Source organism: Eriocheir sinensis, chromosome 2, assembly GCF_024679095.1.
Source record: "Eriocheir sinensis breed Jianghai 21 chromosome 2, ASM2467909v1, whole genome shotgun sequence".
Taxonomy (NCBI): domain Eukaryota; kingdom Metazoa; phylum Arthropoda; class Malacostraca; order Decapoda; family Varunidae; genus Eriocheir; species Eriocheir sinensis.
Window position 1 is genome coordinate 2,136,466 of NC_066510.1, and position 17,860 is coordinate 2,154,325.

General features: G+C 45.4%; 1 protein-coding gene across 3 annotated transcripts in view; it reads right to left on the minus strand.

Annotated features, from left to right (window-relative positions):
• Positions 1–17,860, minus strand: part of LOC126998474 (MRN complex-interacting protein-like) — a 35,056-nt gene that overhangs the window by 4,359 nt on the left and 12,837 nt on the right. The window contains exons 2-4 of one of the 3 annotated variants that reach the window (XM_050860214.1): positions 14,491–14,581; positions 10,435–10,560; positions 1,038–1,191 (exon numbers count right to left, since the gene is read on the minus strand). In XM_050860214.1, the coding sequence (XP_050716171.1) occupies positions 1,038–1,191; positions 10,435–10,554 (274 nt within the window). In that variant the 5' untranslated portion in view covers positions 10,555–10,560; positions 14,491–14,581. Of the gene's footprint in view, positions 1–1,037; positions 1,192–10,434; positions 10,561–14,391; positions 14,582–17,860 lie in introns of all 3 variants that reach the window. The other 2 variants (XM_050860195.1, XM_050860205.1) reach the window with 2 other exon arrangements.

Here is a 17,860-nt window from a genome sequence, read left to right on the forward strand (position 1 = left end):
CTTCGGTGGGTCCAGAGGCTGTACAGGAGCGATAGGACAGAATGCGGAAATAAGGTTGTGATCTGAGAAGCCCAATGGTGAAAACAGTGTGACAGAATTAGCTGAAGGAGAGGTAAGGAAGAGGTCTAGAATGTTGGGCCTGTCTCCAAGACGGTCGGGAATACGTGTAGGGTGCTGAACCAACTGCTCTAGATCATTGAGGAGAGTTAAGTTAGGGGCATGTTCACCAGGTTGGTCAGTGAAAGGGGATGAAAGCCAAAGCTGGTGGTGAACATTAAAATCTCCTAAGATGGAGATTTCAGCAAAGGGAAAGTGAGTCAAGATGTGCTCCACTTTGGAATTCAAATAGTCAAAAAATTTTACATAGTTGGTAGAGTTAGGTGAGAGATAAACAGCACAGACGTATATAGACAGAGTGACAATGAAGTCTTAGCCAGATAGTGGAGAATTCAGAATAATCATGGTTGTAAGCATGAGAGTAAGTGGTATTGCTGCTATGTAGATGCAACATTTGGGTTGAAATTTAGGATAGAGATAGAAGGAGGGAACAGAGTAGAGATCACTGTCAGTAGCCCCCGAGACCTGTGTTTTGGTGAGGAGGAAAAGGTGAGGTTTAGAGGAGAGATGGTGTTGCACAGAATGGAAGTAAGAGCAAGGCTGGCAAATGTTACAAAAGGTGAAGAAAAAGTTTGAAGCGTTATGAAGACACCTCTCTGGTCAAATGCTAAAAAGGAGTCCATTCTGGGGGCATTTATGGTCCCCCCCAGATGTGTATAAGTGTAGAGTGAGGGAAGGAAAGTCATGGGGGAGACCACCAATGAGATTGATCAATAGAATGAATGAGTATCAGGGAGAGAGAACAAGCAGGCAAGGAAGAGAATGTGCTCAGCGGGAGTGCCTGAAGAGGTAAAGTTGTAGGAATGCTGTATGTAAATTTTATTGCTATTGGTTGGATGGTCATCTGTCATCAGTTCTCTGCTTGATATGATCTGCACAAGTCTACTTCTTATTCAGACACAGACCCTTCCTTGGCTTACCTTCCCTGGCCATGTGTCCCGGAGTCTGCACCTCACACTCCTCTTCCAGCGTGGCCTCCAGTGCTGCCTCCTGCTCCTCCTCCATGCTTCTCCTCATGGTGTTCAGCTTCTGTACATGTACCCTGCAGTCCTTCCCTGACCCCCGGCCATACTCCTGTTTGGGAAGGGGAGGAGAGGGAATGAGGAGCTCCTTGGGATGGTATGTCTTTATATAAATGGCCTGCAGATTGCAAGAGGAGAGAAATGACAGAAGCATTCAAGAAAGGGAAGGTAGAAGATGGCGCCACTGTAAACACTCGCCTGCACCACAACGGGCTGGGCCGACCATCAGGCCCGAAAAGTGAAGAAGCCTAACGGTGTAATTGGCTGCGATGTAAAAAAAAAAAAATAAATAAATAAAAAATATAAAAAAAAGATGGGCATGGGCCACGCAAGAGTCGCACATCACAGCGGCTACTATAAATAAAATTCACCTGCACCACTAATGGGCTGGGGCAGTCAAAGAGACCCCTCAAGAAAGCCTACTGGTGCGACAGGCAGCACCTAAAAAATAAAAATAAAAAAAGTCCTTGAGGACCCAGACTCAAGTCCTGACCCACTATCATCATCATAATCATTTCATCGACACCTGCTCCTAGGAGCTCCCACCAGGGGATGGCCACGGCAGAAGAGCTTCCATCTTTCTCTATCCAGACACTCCCTCCTTGCCAGCTCAAATTTACTCAAAGATCTTTCCCCCCTCTCCCTAATGTACTCTTGCACCCTATCCCTCCATTTCACTGGAGGTCGTCCTCTAGCATTCCCTCCCTCTATCTCACTCACATACACCCTTCTGGTCATCTTACTCTCCTCCATTCGCTCCATGTGGCCAAACCACTTTAAAGTCTGTCACTTCACTTCTTCCACCACTCCACACTTCTTCCCTTCACCCCTGTGACACATTCCAAAACGCTCGTACACACTTTCATTACTCATTCCATCCATTCTACTCACACCACAAGCACTCCTCAAATAACTCATTTCCACTGCCTGCACTCTAGACCTCTGACTTTCATTCCAGGCCCACGTTTCACTTGCATATGTGAGGGTTGGTACTATTATTGTATTTCTCAAATCCCTCTTTACCTCCATGCTCACACTTCTGCCATTCATGATTCATCCCAAAGACCCTACCACCCTTCTTCCTTGCAATGCCCATTCTCTTATCTCTCTCCCTCCGTACCACCATGCTTACACATAACTGATCTAAGGTACTTAAACTCATTGACCTCCTCCATTTCTTCACCATTCAAAATTATTTTGCATTCTTTTTCACATTTAATTCCCACTCTATATGGGCATACAAAATCTACAACCTCACTTCTACTTCGCTCACAAACCATCACTTTACTTTTGTTGACATTTACTTTCAGCTTTCTCCTGTTACAGACACTATCAAAAACACTGACCAAATTTTGTAGGTCACTTTCATTTTCAGCAATGAGCACCGTGCCATCAGCAAACAGTATCGAATTCAGTACCCACTTCCTTCCCTCATCGAACAGTCTTACTCCAACTTCTCCAACTTTGCCCTTCATTTCTCTAATGACACCATCCATATAAATATTGAATAACCATGGTGACATGACACACCCTTGTCTTAAGCCCACTTTTATCTCAAAATGTTCACTTGTTTCTCCAGTAATTTTGACACATGCAGATGCATCCTCATAGAAAGACTATTGCACTAAGCAGTTTTCCTCCCACACCATAAATCTTTAAAACATCCCACAATGCAATCCAATCGACTCTGTCATAAGCTTTTTCCAAATCCATGAAGGCAGCGTATAGTTTCTTTCCTTTTGCTATTATTTTTTCTACTACCATCCTGAAGGCAAATATCTGATCCACACATCCCCTTCCCTTCCTGAAGCCTCCTTGTTCTTCACTGATTTTCTCTTCTGTAAGTCTTTGCACCCTCTCTATTATGACTTTTCCATATACCTTTCCGGGTATACTCAGGAGACTTATACCTCTATAGCTCCCACATTCCCCTCTCCTGCCCTTCCCTTCCCCTTGTAAACTGGGACAATGATGGCTTTCGTCCAGTCTGCTGGCACCCCCCCCCCCCCCTTCCCATGCTACTTCACATATCTTGACCACCCATTTAACAACTACATCTCCTCCACACTTCGACATTTCTGCTGTGATTCCATCAGTTCCTGCTGCCTTTCCATTTTTTAATCTTTTTATTGCCTTATTTACTTCTTCATGTGTTAGACTTCTTTCTTTATATACTCCTCCTCTACCTCTACTCAAAACTGCTGCTGTTACAGCTGCTGGACGTCCATCCTCAAAATTCATTAAGTTTTTGAAATATTCTCTCCATCTCTCTTTCACAGCTTCCCCGTCTTTCAACATCTTTCCATTCTCATCCATAACTTCATTTATTTTACTTGAGGAGATATTTTCTGCATTTCTTTCGTTTTTTACTTCTTTCCAATATGATTTCCTGTTCCCTTTATATTTTTCACTTAGTCTTTTCCCAAAGTCTTCATCAATTCTCTTGTTACTTTCTTTTATTGTTTGTTTTAATTTCATTTTGTATTCTCTATATTTCTTTTTCCGTTCCCTTTTACTTGTTCAGACACATTTCTTTCTTGAGTTTTCTTAAAAAGTTCCCTTTTCTCTTTTACTATCCTCCTTATCTCTTCTGTCCACCATGAATTTCCTTTTCTTTTTCCATCTCTCACCACTTTCATGCCTAACACTTTTTTGTTGTAGTTACCATTACTTCTTTAAATGTTACAAAAACTTTTTCAATATTTGTATTGTCTTTTACACTTTCCCATTTTTCACTTAAGGCCTCTGCCATTTCACGTCTATACTCATCTTTTATTTCTTTTTCCTGTAGCTTTTCTATCTTCAGTATTTCCTTTTTTACTTCACCTTTCTCTTCAAACACCCACTTTTCTTTCAGCTTTAACTTTGCCAGCACTGCAAGATGGTCAGATCCATCGAACATTCCTCTTACTACCTTCGCGTCACAAATTTCTTTTCTAAGCCTTTCATCTACTGCCACATAATCAATCAATCCTTTTTGCTCATTATCTTCTCCCCTCCTCCATGTGTATCGGTGGATATTCTTGTGCTGAAAGGTGTTCACTAGGAACATTCCCCTCTCAGCACAGACATCCACCAGGCACTCTCCATTTTCATTCTTCCCAGGTATCCCCCATTTTCCCACCACATCCATCACACATTCATCACCCACTTTAGCATTCATATCTCCCATCATAATAAGTTTCCTTTCTTTCTCAAAACTCTTCAAACATGCATTCACTTCCTCCCATAAAGCTTCTCTTTCTCTCAATCCTTTTTTACAAGCTAACAATTTTCAGTCATCGCCAAGTGGCCAAAGACAATCCGAATGGCGTCCTGGTGACCACTTATCAACACAGACTACCAAAACTTAGGTGGAGCTCCAGGGAACAGCGTAAGCCAAGCAAGAATGGGCCGGGCAAACCAACAGTCCCCACCATCAAACAAATGTTACAAAAATCTGAAAGGATATAGTGTGGGGAGGAGAGGAAGGAATGCTGTCTGGAGGCTGTGGTGAGGTGTAGGGGTGTGGACAGTGACAGAAAGAAGGAATGGTGCACAATACTGGTCCCAACACGAGTATGGGCAGGAGTGGATGGACGTGGATAGTGTGATTTGGAGACAGTGTGGAAGAGACATGCTGTTATCATTATATTGTGGAGTAGTCACAGGTGGAGACAGTGTGGAAGAGACATGCTGTTATAAATATATTGTGAAGTAGTCACAGGTGTGTGCATTTTTTTTACGTCCTGGCCTATAGCGCCGGTAGGCTTTCTTGGTTGTGCCTGGTGGTCGGCCCAAACCCATCATGGCACAGGCAAGTGTTTATAGTGGCGCAATCTATACTTGGCTCATGCTGCCCCCCTGAGCTCATTCTTGATTTCCCTTGGACAGTTCCTCAAGAGTCTGGGGTGATGGGTGGCCTCCAGGACAGCATGTGGGTAGTCTAACGCTCCACTCAAGGAACAGGGTGTGGGAAATTTATAGTTAAATGAGCAGGAAATACCACTTGAATCAAAGGAGGTGAGTAACACTAAGCTCCCTAGCTCCTCCTGCTAAAGTTAGCTCATCTAATGCTAAACCATAAACCCCCCCACAAAAAAAAATAGAAGCTAACTGCTATTCTGCTAACTTTTACTAGTACATGAATATAGTTTTTTACCCCTTGACTGCAGATTTCCTACAAGAAGACATCACCAAGCTACAGGAGTGGAGCAACAAGTGGCTGCTACAATTCAATGAAGAAAAATGTAAAGCCCTGCACCTTGGGAGGGGAAATCCAGCACACCAATACCACATGGGAAACACTCCACTATCCACCACAGAGGCAGAGAAAGACCTGGGAGTATAATGTTACCAGGCTACCAGTGAAAGCCAAATCTGTGCCAATCGCAGCAGACGGGTTAAAGTAAAGGTAGCAGCTCAGGGAGGAAAAAAAGTCCACTGGCACCACTCCTGACTGACAATGAGAGCTTCTGAAAGAGAGTCAGAACTGTTTGGGGAAGTGTCTCCATAGTCCCCTCTCCAAGGCAGGCGGTGGCTGAATGGATAGCGTGATGGCGCCGCGCTCAGGACAACGCGAGTTCAATCCCCGCCCGGTGCCACCAAGCTGGGATTTTTCAGCCGCCGCCGAGTGGCTTAAAACTACCCACATGCTGTCCAGAAGACCACCTATCAACCCGGACTCTAGATTCTAGGATTAAAGATGAGCTCCGTGGGGCAGCATGAGCCAATGCAAGATGGCGCCACTATAAACACTCGCCTGCGCCAGAACGGGCTGGGCCGACCATCAGGCCCCACCGGGAAGAAGCCTACTGGCACACACACACACACAAAAAAAAAAAAAAAAAAAAAAAAAAAAAAAGTGTTCATGGCCGGAGGAAGTACACACAAAGGAAGGCTGTGTGTCTTTTGGCTTTCATTTAAAAGTCTTTAAAAACAGACTTAGAGCCAATAACTTTAACCTGACCGCTGTGATTGGCACAGATTTGGCCCTCACTGGTAGCCTGGTAACATATAGTCCCAGGTCTTTCTCTGCCTCTGTGGTGGATAGTGGAGTGTTTCCCATGTGGTATTGGTGTGCTGGATTTCCCCTCCCAAGGTGCAGGACTTTACATTTTTCTTCATTGAATTGTAGCAGCCACTTTTTGTTCCATTCCTGTAGCTTGGTGATGTCTTCTTGCAGGAAATCTGAAGTCAAGGGGTAAAAAAAGACATAGCATGCAAAGACCAGGTGATCAGTGCGTACAGAAGCAACTTAACCCGTTAGCTGTGGGGACCATGTTTTTTAACAGTCCCTCTAAGCGAGAAAAATGAGAAAAAATCATCACTCACACAAACCATTTCATAATATATATCAAAGCATTTCTGATCAGTTTGTGCATCATCTATTTTGGGGGGGTTATATCATGGCACAAATTTGACCTGTCGCTGCTACACGGTAAAGCCACAAGTTTGGCCCGTCGCTGCTACCGGGTTAATGAAAATATTAAATCCAGCACTGGCCTACAATACATTAAGCATGAACTTTACGGACATGCAGCACAAGAAATATTAAGCAAATTCTAAAAGGTGCAGTATGGCATAGGTAGCACACCAAGGTCGGATCAAGGTGTACACTATCACAAATACTTGAAGTAATAAATGATTGAGAAATTAAATTATACAAGATATTGCATCCCTTTCCTCCCATATGAGCCCATCTCTGATTCTCCTTGCATTACAGCTTCTCTCTCTCTCTCTCTCTGCTGCCCCCTCCCCCTGAATCACGTGCCATCCTTCTTCCCTTCAGCAACATCCCTCTGTAAGGATGAACACCAAGTCTCAACATCCACCTCACCTCATCAATTCAGTTTGTAACATACAACTGTGTCGCTCCCTGCTGAAGTGAGGTCAATCTTGAGACACTGACCAACTATTCAGGCGTTCTGAGGCAACTTTTCAGACTAAAATTCAAAGACGCTTCAGCATTATAGTCGATTTCTCTCACACCTATGCCTCGGGGAAGTGCAAAAACACCAAACTTCAATCACAAGGGGGCAAGAGGAACTTTGTGTCTTTCAACGCCTCAAAACACAGTTTCTCCACCTATCCACTCGACATAATCTTCCAAACAACTATCCCCTATTCTTTGACAACACCCAGCTATCACCTTCCTCAACACTAAACATCCTCGGTCTATCCTTAACTCAAAATCTCAACTGGAAACTTCATATCTCATCTCTTACTAAATCAGCTTCCTCGAGGCTGGGCGTTCTGTACCGTCTCCACCAGTTCTTCTCCCCCGCACAGTTGCTGTCCATTTACAGGGGCCTTGTCTGCCCTCGTATGGAGTATGCATCTCATGTATGGGGGGGGGTCCACTCACACAGCTCTCCTTGACAGAGTGGAATCAAAAGCTCTTCGTCTCATCAGCTCTCCTCCTCATACTGATAGTCTTCTACCTCTCAAATTCCACCACCATGTTGCCTCTCTTTCTATCTTCTATCAATATTTTCATGCCGACTGCTCTTCCGAACTTGCAAACTGCATGCCTCCCCCCCTCCCGCGGCCCCGCTGCACTCGACTTTCTACTCATGCTCATCCCTATACTGTCCAAACCCCTTATGCAAGAGTCAACCAGCATCTTCACTCTTTCATCCCTCACGCTGGTAAACTCTGGAACAATCTTCCTTCATCTGTATTTCCTCCTGCCTACGACTTGAACTCTTTCAAGAGGAGGGTATCAGGACACCTCTCCTCCTGAAATTGACCTCTGATTTTGGACACTCCTTTAACCTCTGTTCGGGAGCAGTGAGTAGTGGGCCTTTTTTTATTTTTTTTATTTACGCCCTTGAGCTGTCTCCTTAGCTGTAAAAAAAAAAAAAAAAAAAAAAACACTTTCTCGTCGTTTTCTTGTGCGTGTCGCTTGGCTCACTTCAGCAGGGAGCAACACAGTTTCACTTCCACCTTATGAGATGCTGCACATAACAAGTAGTCCTTGAGTTACATCAGGGCAGGCCGGTCATATGTCAAATTGGTTGTAAGTCGAAAATAGAGTGGTGTTCCTATGCCTCCTACTCTCCCCATTAACCTGGTAGCTGCGGGGGTCATGTTTCTTGGGTTAGGTTAGGTTAGGTTAAAGGCCCCTCTAAGCAAAATAATGAGAAAGAATCATCACTCACGCAAACCATTTCATAATATATATCAATGCATATGTGGTCAGTTTATGCATCATCTTTTGTGAGGTTTATATCATGGCAGAAATTTGGCCCATCGCTGGTACACGGTAAAGCCACAAATTTAGCCCGTCGCTGCTACCGGGTTAAACTCAGCTCTGTCCCCATATGCTCGCCTCACCCCAGCCCTTCCTTCAGGCGAACCTTTAGCCACACAACATTGCAAAGCCCTATATTGGTCCTGATTTCCAGCAAGTCGGGCAGCCGAACACCACCGAGCCTGTATCGAGTACTTAGCTACTCCTCCGGCACTGCTGCAGTGAGTCCAGCAGTACAGCTCTGGTCTCTGGTACCAAGAACCTGCAATTCTCAACCTCCTGGATCTTGCAAAATTCAGGTGCTGCTGGTGTTCCTGGTACCAGAATCATGGGGACCAACACATTGCTTATAGCCAACCCTGTCCGTGCCAGCCTCCTGAGCTCATCTGATAGGTAGGGCAGTCAGTGATCCGCCACGAGGTTCAGGATGTTCCAGGAGCCCACACGCAGAGCCCTCTAAAGGTTAATATATAGATGGCTCCTGTGGGGTGGCATACAGGATGACATAAGCAATACAGAAGCTTGCCTAGCCTGACTTTGTGTGATATAACTGAGTGATGCATTTAACTCCATCTGCGCTGATATTGGTCTGTATTACTACATATTTCATTGCCTAAGTTCACCTATTTGACAAGGCTTTTGTATGAGTTTTGGGCATTTCCAGGTGTAGTTTTATGACCCTGGTGGTAGTTAACAATTCTTCTGTACCGTGAACCTAAAGAAACTCATTAAAACCCAGTTGATCCCCTCTCTGACCTTTAGAAATAGCTGATGTGAGAAGCAAAAGTGTCTTATAATGCTGACCAACTGACCCATTCATGTTGGTGTGTGACGCCTAGGCTACACTTCACTTCGTCCCTCTCTCCTGCACGTCTGTACCATTCCCTCGGCCTCAAGTCCATAACCCTCCAACGGAACATCTTTTTCTCCGCCTCCGTTCTGCTCTCATTTATTTCCTTGGCTTCTCCCCATACTGGTTGGTTCACTTTAACAACTTTTCTTCAATGAATTTTGCCTTGCTATTAAACCCTTGACTGCGGATTTCCTACCAGAAGACATCACCAAGCTGCAAAAAGTTGGAAAGTTTTGTTTAGTCGGCATAACATCTGTGGTCAAATGCTGGAGAGAGACAGAAGGGGAAGGAATTATAGAAGGGAACAGATCCCAGGAGACGGGACACAACCCCCGATTAATACTGTATCTGGTACCCATTCACTGCTGGGTGGACAGGGGCATAGCAACAAGCTACAGGAGTGGAACAAAAAGTGGCTTCTACAATTCAATGAAGAAAAATGTAAAGTCCTGCACCTTGGGAGGGGATATCCAGCATACCAATACCACATGGGAAACACTCCACTATCCAGCACAGAGGCAGTGAAAGACCTGGGACGAAATCCGTGTCAATCGCAGCGGTCGGGTTAACGGCATTCTGAGATAGCAAGGGGTACATGGGGATAAATTTGTCAACTTCTCATAAACCACAACAAACAAGTCCTTTCCCTCTGTTATCAATACCTTGAGTTTCAACATTATTCACAAGCCCACGTCTTACCCTCAGATAAAAGCAACCGTGACTTCCACAAACCCCCAGTGATTAACCCATCTGCTGCGATTGGCACAGATTTCACCTTCACTGGTAGCCTGGTAACATATAGTCCCAGGTCTTTCTCTGCCTGTGGTGGATAGTGGAGTGTCTCCCATGTGATATTGGTATGCTGGATATCCCCTCCCAAGGTGCAGGACTTTGCATTTTTTCTTCATTGAATTGTAGCAGCCACTTTTTGTTCCACTCCTGTAGCTTGGTGATGTCTTCTGGCAGGAAATCCGCAGTCAAGGGTTTAATAGCAAGGCAAAATTCATTGGAGAAAAGTTGCTTCATACCCCAAACTGAGATGCACTAGTTAGTTATATGTACCAAACCTTTACAGAGAAAGCGTGAATGTCTTTTTTTCTTACAACAAAAAAGATGGCTCGAGGGCAACAAAAAGAGTATGGAAAAAAAAAGTCCGCTACTCACCGCTCCCACAAGAAGAAAACTGACAACAAGAGCTCCAAACGCACCTTTCTGACGGACTGTTTCTCCCCGCACAGCTTGCAGACGAACTTTTTATCTTTGCGAACTTGCTGGGTCTGGAAGGCGGCGCAGGAGAAGCAGCGCACGACGTGGAACTCCTGCCCCATCGCTCCCTGGAAAAAGGGGTTGTTGACGGATAAGTTAGTGAGAGACAGGGAGTGGCGATGATGCAGCTGGTACTGTTGCTCATTTCTATCAGTAATTATTTCCATTTGATGTGCGGGCTTTTTTTTTTTCATTAGTTTTTTTTGCCCTTGAGCTGTTTCCTTTACTGTAAAAAAAAAAAAAAAGCTTGTGTCTGTTAAGTTACATTATACATACTAACACCAATGGGGAGCATACACCTGGGTGCGCGTCGCTTCACTCACTCGCTGCCCATATTCCCAGCGGTCCTCCCGAGCAAGCTTACTGATGTCCTGTCCATCCCAAGTTCTTCCCAGCTGGATTGACTGACTTGCCCCAGCCATGAGTTACCTGGGCGTCCCCTTGGCCTCCTCCACTCAGGGTTGTCTCGTACAGAAACAACCCTGTGAGACTGATTGACGTCTGGGAGGCAAGCCACGTGCCCATGGTATTTTGTGGCGCATAATGCACTCCAGCGTATATTGCACACCCTAAGTTTTGACCCGTCCGCTGCGATTGGCACAGATTTGTCTTTTACTGGCAGCCTGGTAACATATAGTCCCAGGTCTTTCTCTGCCTCTGTGGTGGGTAGTGGAGTGTTTCCCATGTGGTATTGGTATGCTGGATTTCCCCTCCCAAGGTGCAGAACTTTACATTTTTCTTCATTGAATTGTAGCAGCCACTTGTTGTTAAACTCCTGTAGATTGGTGATGTCTTCTTGTAGGAAATCCGCATTCAAGGGGTTAAGACAACGATTTGGGAAAAAAATAATCATTGCTTAAATGCTCCGAAACATGTACAGTTAACCCAGTAGCAGCAGGGATCATGTTTCTTAATGGTCCCTCTAAGTGCGAAAAATGAGAAAAAATCATCACTCACACAAACCATTTCATAATATATATTGAAGCATCTGTGATCAGTTTATGTATCATCTATTTTGGGGGGTTTATATCATGGCACAAATTTGGCTTGTCGCTGCTACACAGTAAAACCACAAATTTGGCTTGTCACTGCTACACAGTAAAACCACAAATTTGGCTTGTCGCTGCTACACGGTAAAACCACAAATTTGGCCCGTCGCTGCTACCGGGTTAAGCTTGACTGATCATGTAGTTTCCTGAACTTTCTATTAAGAGGCTTGAACCACACAAAAAGGTGATCTTTCTTATTCATATTGTTTTCAACTTGTGAATTCTCTCTTGAGTTTGCAGGCCAGCATATTTGTGTCACATAAAATGAAGTGTTTCCTCACACTACAAATATTCACTCTCCTGTTTACTGTACATGATTATATTAACCTTATGCAATTATCTATGTATCCTCTGTCTCAGATGTTATAGTAGTTTAATATTAACCCGGTACCAGCAACAGGCCAAATTAAAAAATAGATGATGCATAAACTGATCACAAATGCACTGATATTTACTATGAAATGGTTTGCGTGAGTGATTTTTTTTTCTAATTTTTCTTGCTTAGAGGGGCCTTTAAGAAACATGATCCCCGCAGCTACCGGGTTAAGGTCCAACTTGACAACTATAATATGTATGCAGCAGGTTAAAGCCAATTTTTAATCTGCCTTACTGTATACGGTCGCTTCTGTATCCCGTATTTTCATGTTTCTTTTCTCTCCATTGCCAGTGTAAACATACAGAGCACTTGCACCACACTCCCTCCTTGCTTCCTGCACCACCTCGTCCTTGTTTCCTTTTTGGGAGACACACACTGGACATTCCCTTCGTTTATCCTCTTCCTCCTTCCCCTTTTTGCTTCTTTCTTTCCTTTTCCTTCTCCCCTTCTTTCCTCTTCCCCTCCCTTCTCTCATCTCCCCCTTTCCCCTTCTTCCCCTCCCTTCTCTTATCTCCCTCTTTCCCCTTCTTCCCCTCCCTTCTCTCATCTCCCCCTTTCCCCTTCTTCCCCTCCCTTCTCTCATCTCCCCCTTTCCCCTTCTTCCCCTCCCTTCTCTCATCTCCCCCTTTCCCCTTCTTCCCCTCCCTTCTCTCATCTCCCCCTTTCCCCTTCTTCCCCTCCCTTCTCTCATCTCCCCTTTCCCTTCTTCCCTCCCTTCTCTCATCTCCTCTTTCCCCTTCTTCCCTCCCTTCTCTCATCTCCCCCTTTCCCCTTCTTCCCCTCCCTTCGCTCATCTCCCCTTTCCCTTCTTCCCCTCCCTTCTCTCATCTCCCCTTTCCCCTTCTTCCCTCCCTTCTCTCATCTCCCCTTTCCCTTCTTCCCTCCTTCTCTTATCTCCTCTTTCCCTTCTTCCCCTCCCTTCTCTCATCTCCCCCTTTCCCCTTCTTCCCCTCCCTTCTCTTATCTCCCTCTTTCCCCTTCTTCCCCTCCCTTCTCTCATCTCCCTCTTTCCCCTTCTTCCCCTCCCTTCTCTTATCTCCCCCTTTCCCCTTCTTACCCTCCTTCTCATCTCCTCCTTTCCCCATCTTCCCCTCCCTTCTCTCATATCCCACTTTCCTTCTTCCCTCCCTTCTCTCATCTCCCTCTTTCCCTTCTTCCCCTCCTTCTCATCTCCCCTTTCCCTTCTTCCACTCCCTTCTCTCATCTCCCTCTTTCCCCTTCTTCCCCTCCCTTCTCTCATCTCCCCCTTTCCCCTTCTTCCCCTCCCTTCTCTTATCTCCCTCTTTCCCCTTCTTCCCCTCCCTTCTCTCATCTCCCTCTTTCCCCTTCTTCCCCTCCCTTCTCTCATTTCCCCCTTTCCCCTTCTTCCCCTCCCTTCTTCATTCAAACTCACTGCCACAATCTCACAGCCCAGTTCAACCCAGTCCGCGCCTGACCTGACCTACTGCTACTAACACTTCCTCACGATGCAATAAATATCATGTCACTCACTAACAGACTCCACTTCTTGCACCAGCCTGGTCTAGATTCCCTCTCGCTCGTCGCACCATTTTACTCATGGGATACAAGATTGCAGCAAGCAGAATTTACCAAGAGTCAAGAAACATTTGAGTGTTCCTGTGGGCTTCCCCCTACGGCATCCAGACAGAAAAAATCATCATATACGACCAGTTTCAAGCTTACGGTCGCAGAATATGCAAAAGAGCCGGGAACAGGGCTTCTGCAAAGGACTGAGAGCACTGGCAGACTGGAGGAGAGAAGAGAAGAAGCTGAAAACTTTAGGGTGAAACAAGCGTACAAGTTGCAGGAGCGTTGTGAGGTGGCCGCAAGTGGAGGAAGACTTGAAAATTTGGATAAACAACAACAGAAGCTCACGGATTGCAGTGCCAACAAAGATTATTATTTCTGAGGCAGGAAAATTGGCAAAAGACAACAGTGGCCTAAGTCATATTATGGGCATGCCTTCTTGGTGTTACAGGTTCATGTGTAGTGTGGCGACTATGCCTGATGAACAAGCCTCCCATAACCCACTTAGCCAGTGGGGTACCCCTATGGCCGACTCGGTAAGGAGTTGCTCTCCCGTCACGCTGGTCGTGGGTGCAATCCCAGGCAGCCAGCGAATACCCTCACCTTGTCTTGATTAGTTTCTTGTGTGTTTCGATACATGCAGAGGACGTGTTGGGAAAATAGAAAAAGAGAAAATAAACTCCCGGGGCATGACACATGAAGAGGCACGGATTAGGAATATGTGTGAGAACAAGAAGAGCACAGAAAATGCCTCAAGAGTATGAACAAAAAACAATAAAATTCCACAGGTTTGTCATCCATGCAAGAAATGAAACCAACTTTGAATTAGGACAAATAGCAAACATGGATGAAGTTCCCTCACTTTTGATGTGCCGTCAAGCAGAACTGTGGATATAAAGGGCCGTAAAACTGTGACCATCAAAACAACCGGGCATGAAAAGACCCACCATACTGCTGTGTTGGCATGTGCTGCTGATGGAGAAAAGCTGCTGCCAATGTTAATCTTTGAAAAACATTTCCCAAAGAAGAACTGCCGAACAGCGTACGCAATTGTGCAGGGTCAGCCAAAGGGTTGGCTGGATGAAGATGGGATGAGGGTTTGGATGGAGAGTGCAGGAACAACGTCCTGCTGGATTACTGTAAAAACAATCGTTGTTGGTATTGGATCAACCTAAGGCATGTATTACAGACAAGACCAAGACGAGCCTGGAAAATTATAATACAAAGATTGCTGTGATTCTGGGTGGCCTGACGTCCCAGCTACAACCTCTGAATGTTTCAATAAATAAACCACTAAAAGCACACATGTGAAGTATGGATGAAGTGGACGTTTATCCCAACAAAGGAAATGATGCCGACAGGACGTGTGAAGCACCGTTCTTCTTCACAGGTGTGCCGGTGGGTGAAAACATTGAGGGATGCAGTGAGAAGGGAATAGTGATAAAATCATTAAAAAATGTGGCATCAACAATAACCTTGATGGGACACAATTTCTCGTAACCCATCGTTCCTATTGAGGGGGAAACAATAGGAGTTTGCAAATGATATGATTTTCTAAACATGCACATCATAGCATTTTTTTTTTTTTTTACAGAAAAGGAGACGGTTCAAGGGCATGAAAAAAAAAGAAAACATTAATGAAAGAAAAGCCCGCTACTTACTGATCCTGAATAGAGTACAGAAGAGTGGCCAAAGAGAGAGGTCAATTTTGGGAGGAGAGGTGTCCTGATACCCTCCTCTTGAAAGAGTTGAAGTCGTAGGCAGGAAGAAATACAGGTGAAGGAAAATTGTTCCAGAGTTTACCAGCGTGAGGGATGAAAGAGTGAAGATGCTGGTTAACTCTTGCATAAGGGGTTTGGACAGTATAGAGATGAGCTTGATTAGAAAGTCGTGTGAGGCAAGGCCGCAGGAGGGGGGAGGCATGCAATTAGCGAGTTCAGAAGAGCAATTAGCATGAAAGTATCGAAAGAAGATAGAAAGAGAGGCAATATCGCGATGGAATTTAAGAGGTAGAAGACTATCAGTAGGAGGAGGAGAGCTGATGAGACGAAGAGCCTTAGCCTCCACTCTGTCCAGAAGAGCTGTGTGAATGGAGCCCCCCCACACGTGAGATGCATACTCCATACGAGGGCGGACAAGGCCCCTGTATATGGATAGCAACTGCGCGGGGGAGAAGAACTGGCGGAGACGATACAGAACGCCCAACCTCCAGGAAGATGATTTAGTGAGAGAGGAGATGTGAAGTTTCCAGTTAAAATTTTGAGTTAAGGATAGACCGAGGATGTTTAGTGTTTTTTTTTTTTTTGGTCGGCCCAAGGCTTCTTCCAGGTGGGGCCTGATGGTAGCCCCGTTCTGGCGCAGGCGAGTGTTTATAGTGGCGCCATCTTGCATTGGCTCATGCCCCCCGGAACTCGCTCTCTGATGATTGCACGGGCTTCCTCTAGAGTCCGGGTTGATGGGTGGTCTTCAGGACAGCATGTGGGTAGTTTTAAGCCACTCGGCGGTGACCGAAAAATCTGAGTGGTAGCGTGAGGATTCGAACCCGCGTCGTCCATCACGCGGTGAATGTGGTCCCAGTACCCTACCACTTCGGCCACCGCCTACCCTAAAGAAGAAGATGACAGCTGAGTGTTGTCGAAGAATAGGGGATAGGTGTTTTGAAGATTGTGTCGAGTTGACAGGTGGAGAAATTGAGTCTTTGAGGCATTGAAGGACACAAGGTTCCTTTTACCCCAATCGAAAATGATAGCAAGGTCTGAGGTTAAGCGTTCTGCACCCTCCAGCCTGGAGGCATGTATAATTCCTGTTGAGAGGGTCTTCTGTTGAAAGAAGTTGAATAATGCAGAGTGGAGTCATCAGCGTATGAGTGGACAGGACAGTTTGTTATGGAAAGAAGATCAGGAAGAGAGTGGGTGATAGGATAGAGCCCTGTGGAACACCACTGTTAATAAGTTTAGGGGAAGAACAGTGACCGTCTACCACAGCAGAGATAGAACGGCCAGAAAGGAAACTGGAGATAAAGGAACAGAGAGAGGGATAGAATCCAAAAGAGGGCAGTTTAGAAAGCAAAGACTTGTGCCAGACTACATCGAAGGCTTTCGATATGTCTAGCACAACAGAGAAAGTTTCACCGAAACGGCTAAGAGAGGATGACCAAGAGTCAGTTAAGAGAGCAAGAAGATCGCCAGTAGAACGCCCCTTGTGGAACCCATACTGGCGATCAGATAGAAGTTCAGAAGTGGAAAGGTGCTTTTGAATCTTCCGGTTAAGGATTGATTCAAAAGCTTTAAATAGACAGGACAGTAAAGCAATAGGGCGGTAGTTTGAGTGATTGGAATGGTCACCCTTCTTAGGCACAGGCTGTACAAAGGCATATTTCCAGCAGGAAGGAAAGGTAGATGCTGATAGGCAGAGACGAAAGAGTTTGACCAGGCAGGGTGACAGCACGGAGGCACAGTTTTTAAGGACAATAGGAGGCACTCCATCAGGTCCATAAGCCTTCTGAGAGTTGAGGCCAGAGAGGGCATAGAAAACATTATTATGAAAAATCTTAATAACAGGCATAAAGGAGTCAGAGGAGGGATGAGTAAAAGGAATATGCCCAGAGTCATCCAAGGCGGAGTTCTTACAGAAAGTTTGAGCGAAGAGTTCAGCCTTAGAGACAGATGAGACGGCGGTGCTGGCATCTGGTTTAAGGAGAGGAGGGAAAGAGGAAGAAGTGAAATTGGAGATATTTTTGGCTAGATGCCAGAAGTCACGGGAAGAATTAGAGAAAGCAAGGTTTTGGCATTTTCTATTGATGAAGGAGTTTTTTGATAAGTCGGAGAATAGATTTGGCACGATTCCGGGCGGAAATGTAAAGGTCATGGTTAGCGGGAGTTCGAAGGCTCTGGAACCTTTTGTGAGCTGCCTCTCAATCTTTAATAGCACAAGAACTAGCGTGATTAAACCAAGGCTTTTTAGCATGAGGAGTAGAGAAAGAACGTGGAATGTATGCCTCCATTCCAGAGACAATCACCTCTGTGATGCGCTGGGCACACACAGAGGGGTCTCTATCCTGGAAGCAATAATCATTCCACAGGAAATCGGAAAAGTACATCCTCAGGTCATCCCACCGAGCTGAAGCAAAATGCCAGAAGCATCACCTCTTCAGTGGGTCCAGAGGGTGTACAGGAGTGAAAGGACAGGATACAGAAATAATGTTGTGATCGGAGGAGCCCAACGGAGAGAACAGTTTGACAGTGTAAGCACAAGGTTTAGAGGTAAGGAAGAGGCCTAGTATGTTGGGCCTGTCTCCAAGACGGTCGGGGATACGTGTAGGGTGCTGCTGTTAGAAATTAGCAGTCTGTCTGTGAAATCCGTGAGTGACCTTAAGTGGACATTTACCAAAATAACACTCACTGTGGATATCAGGCA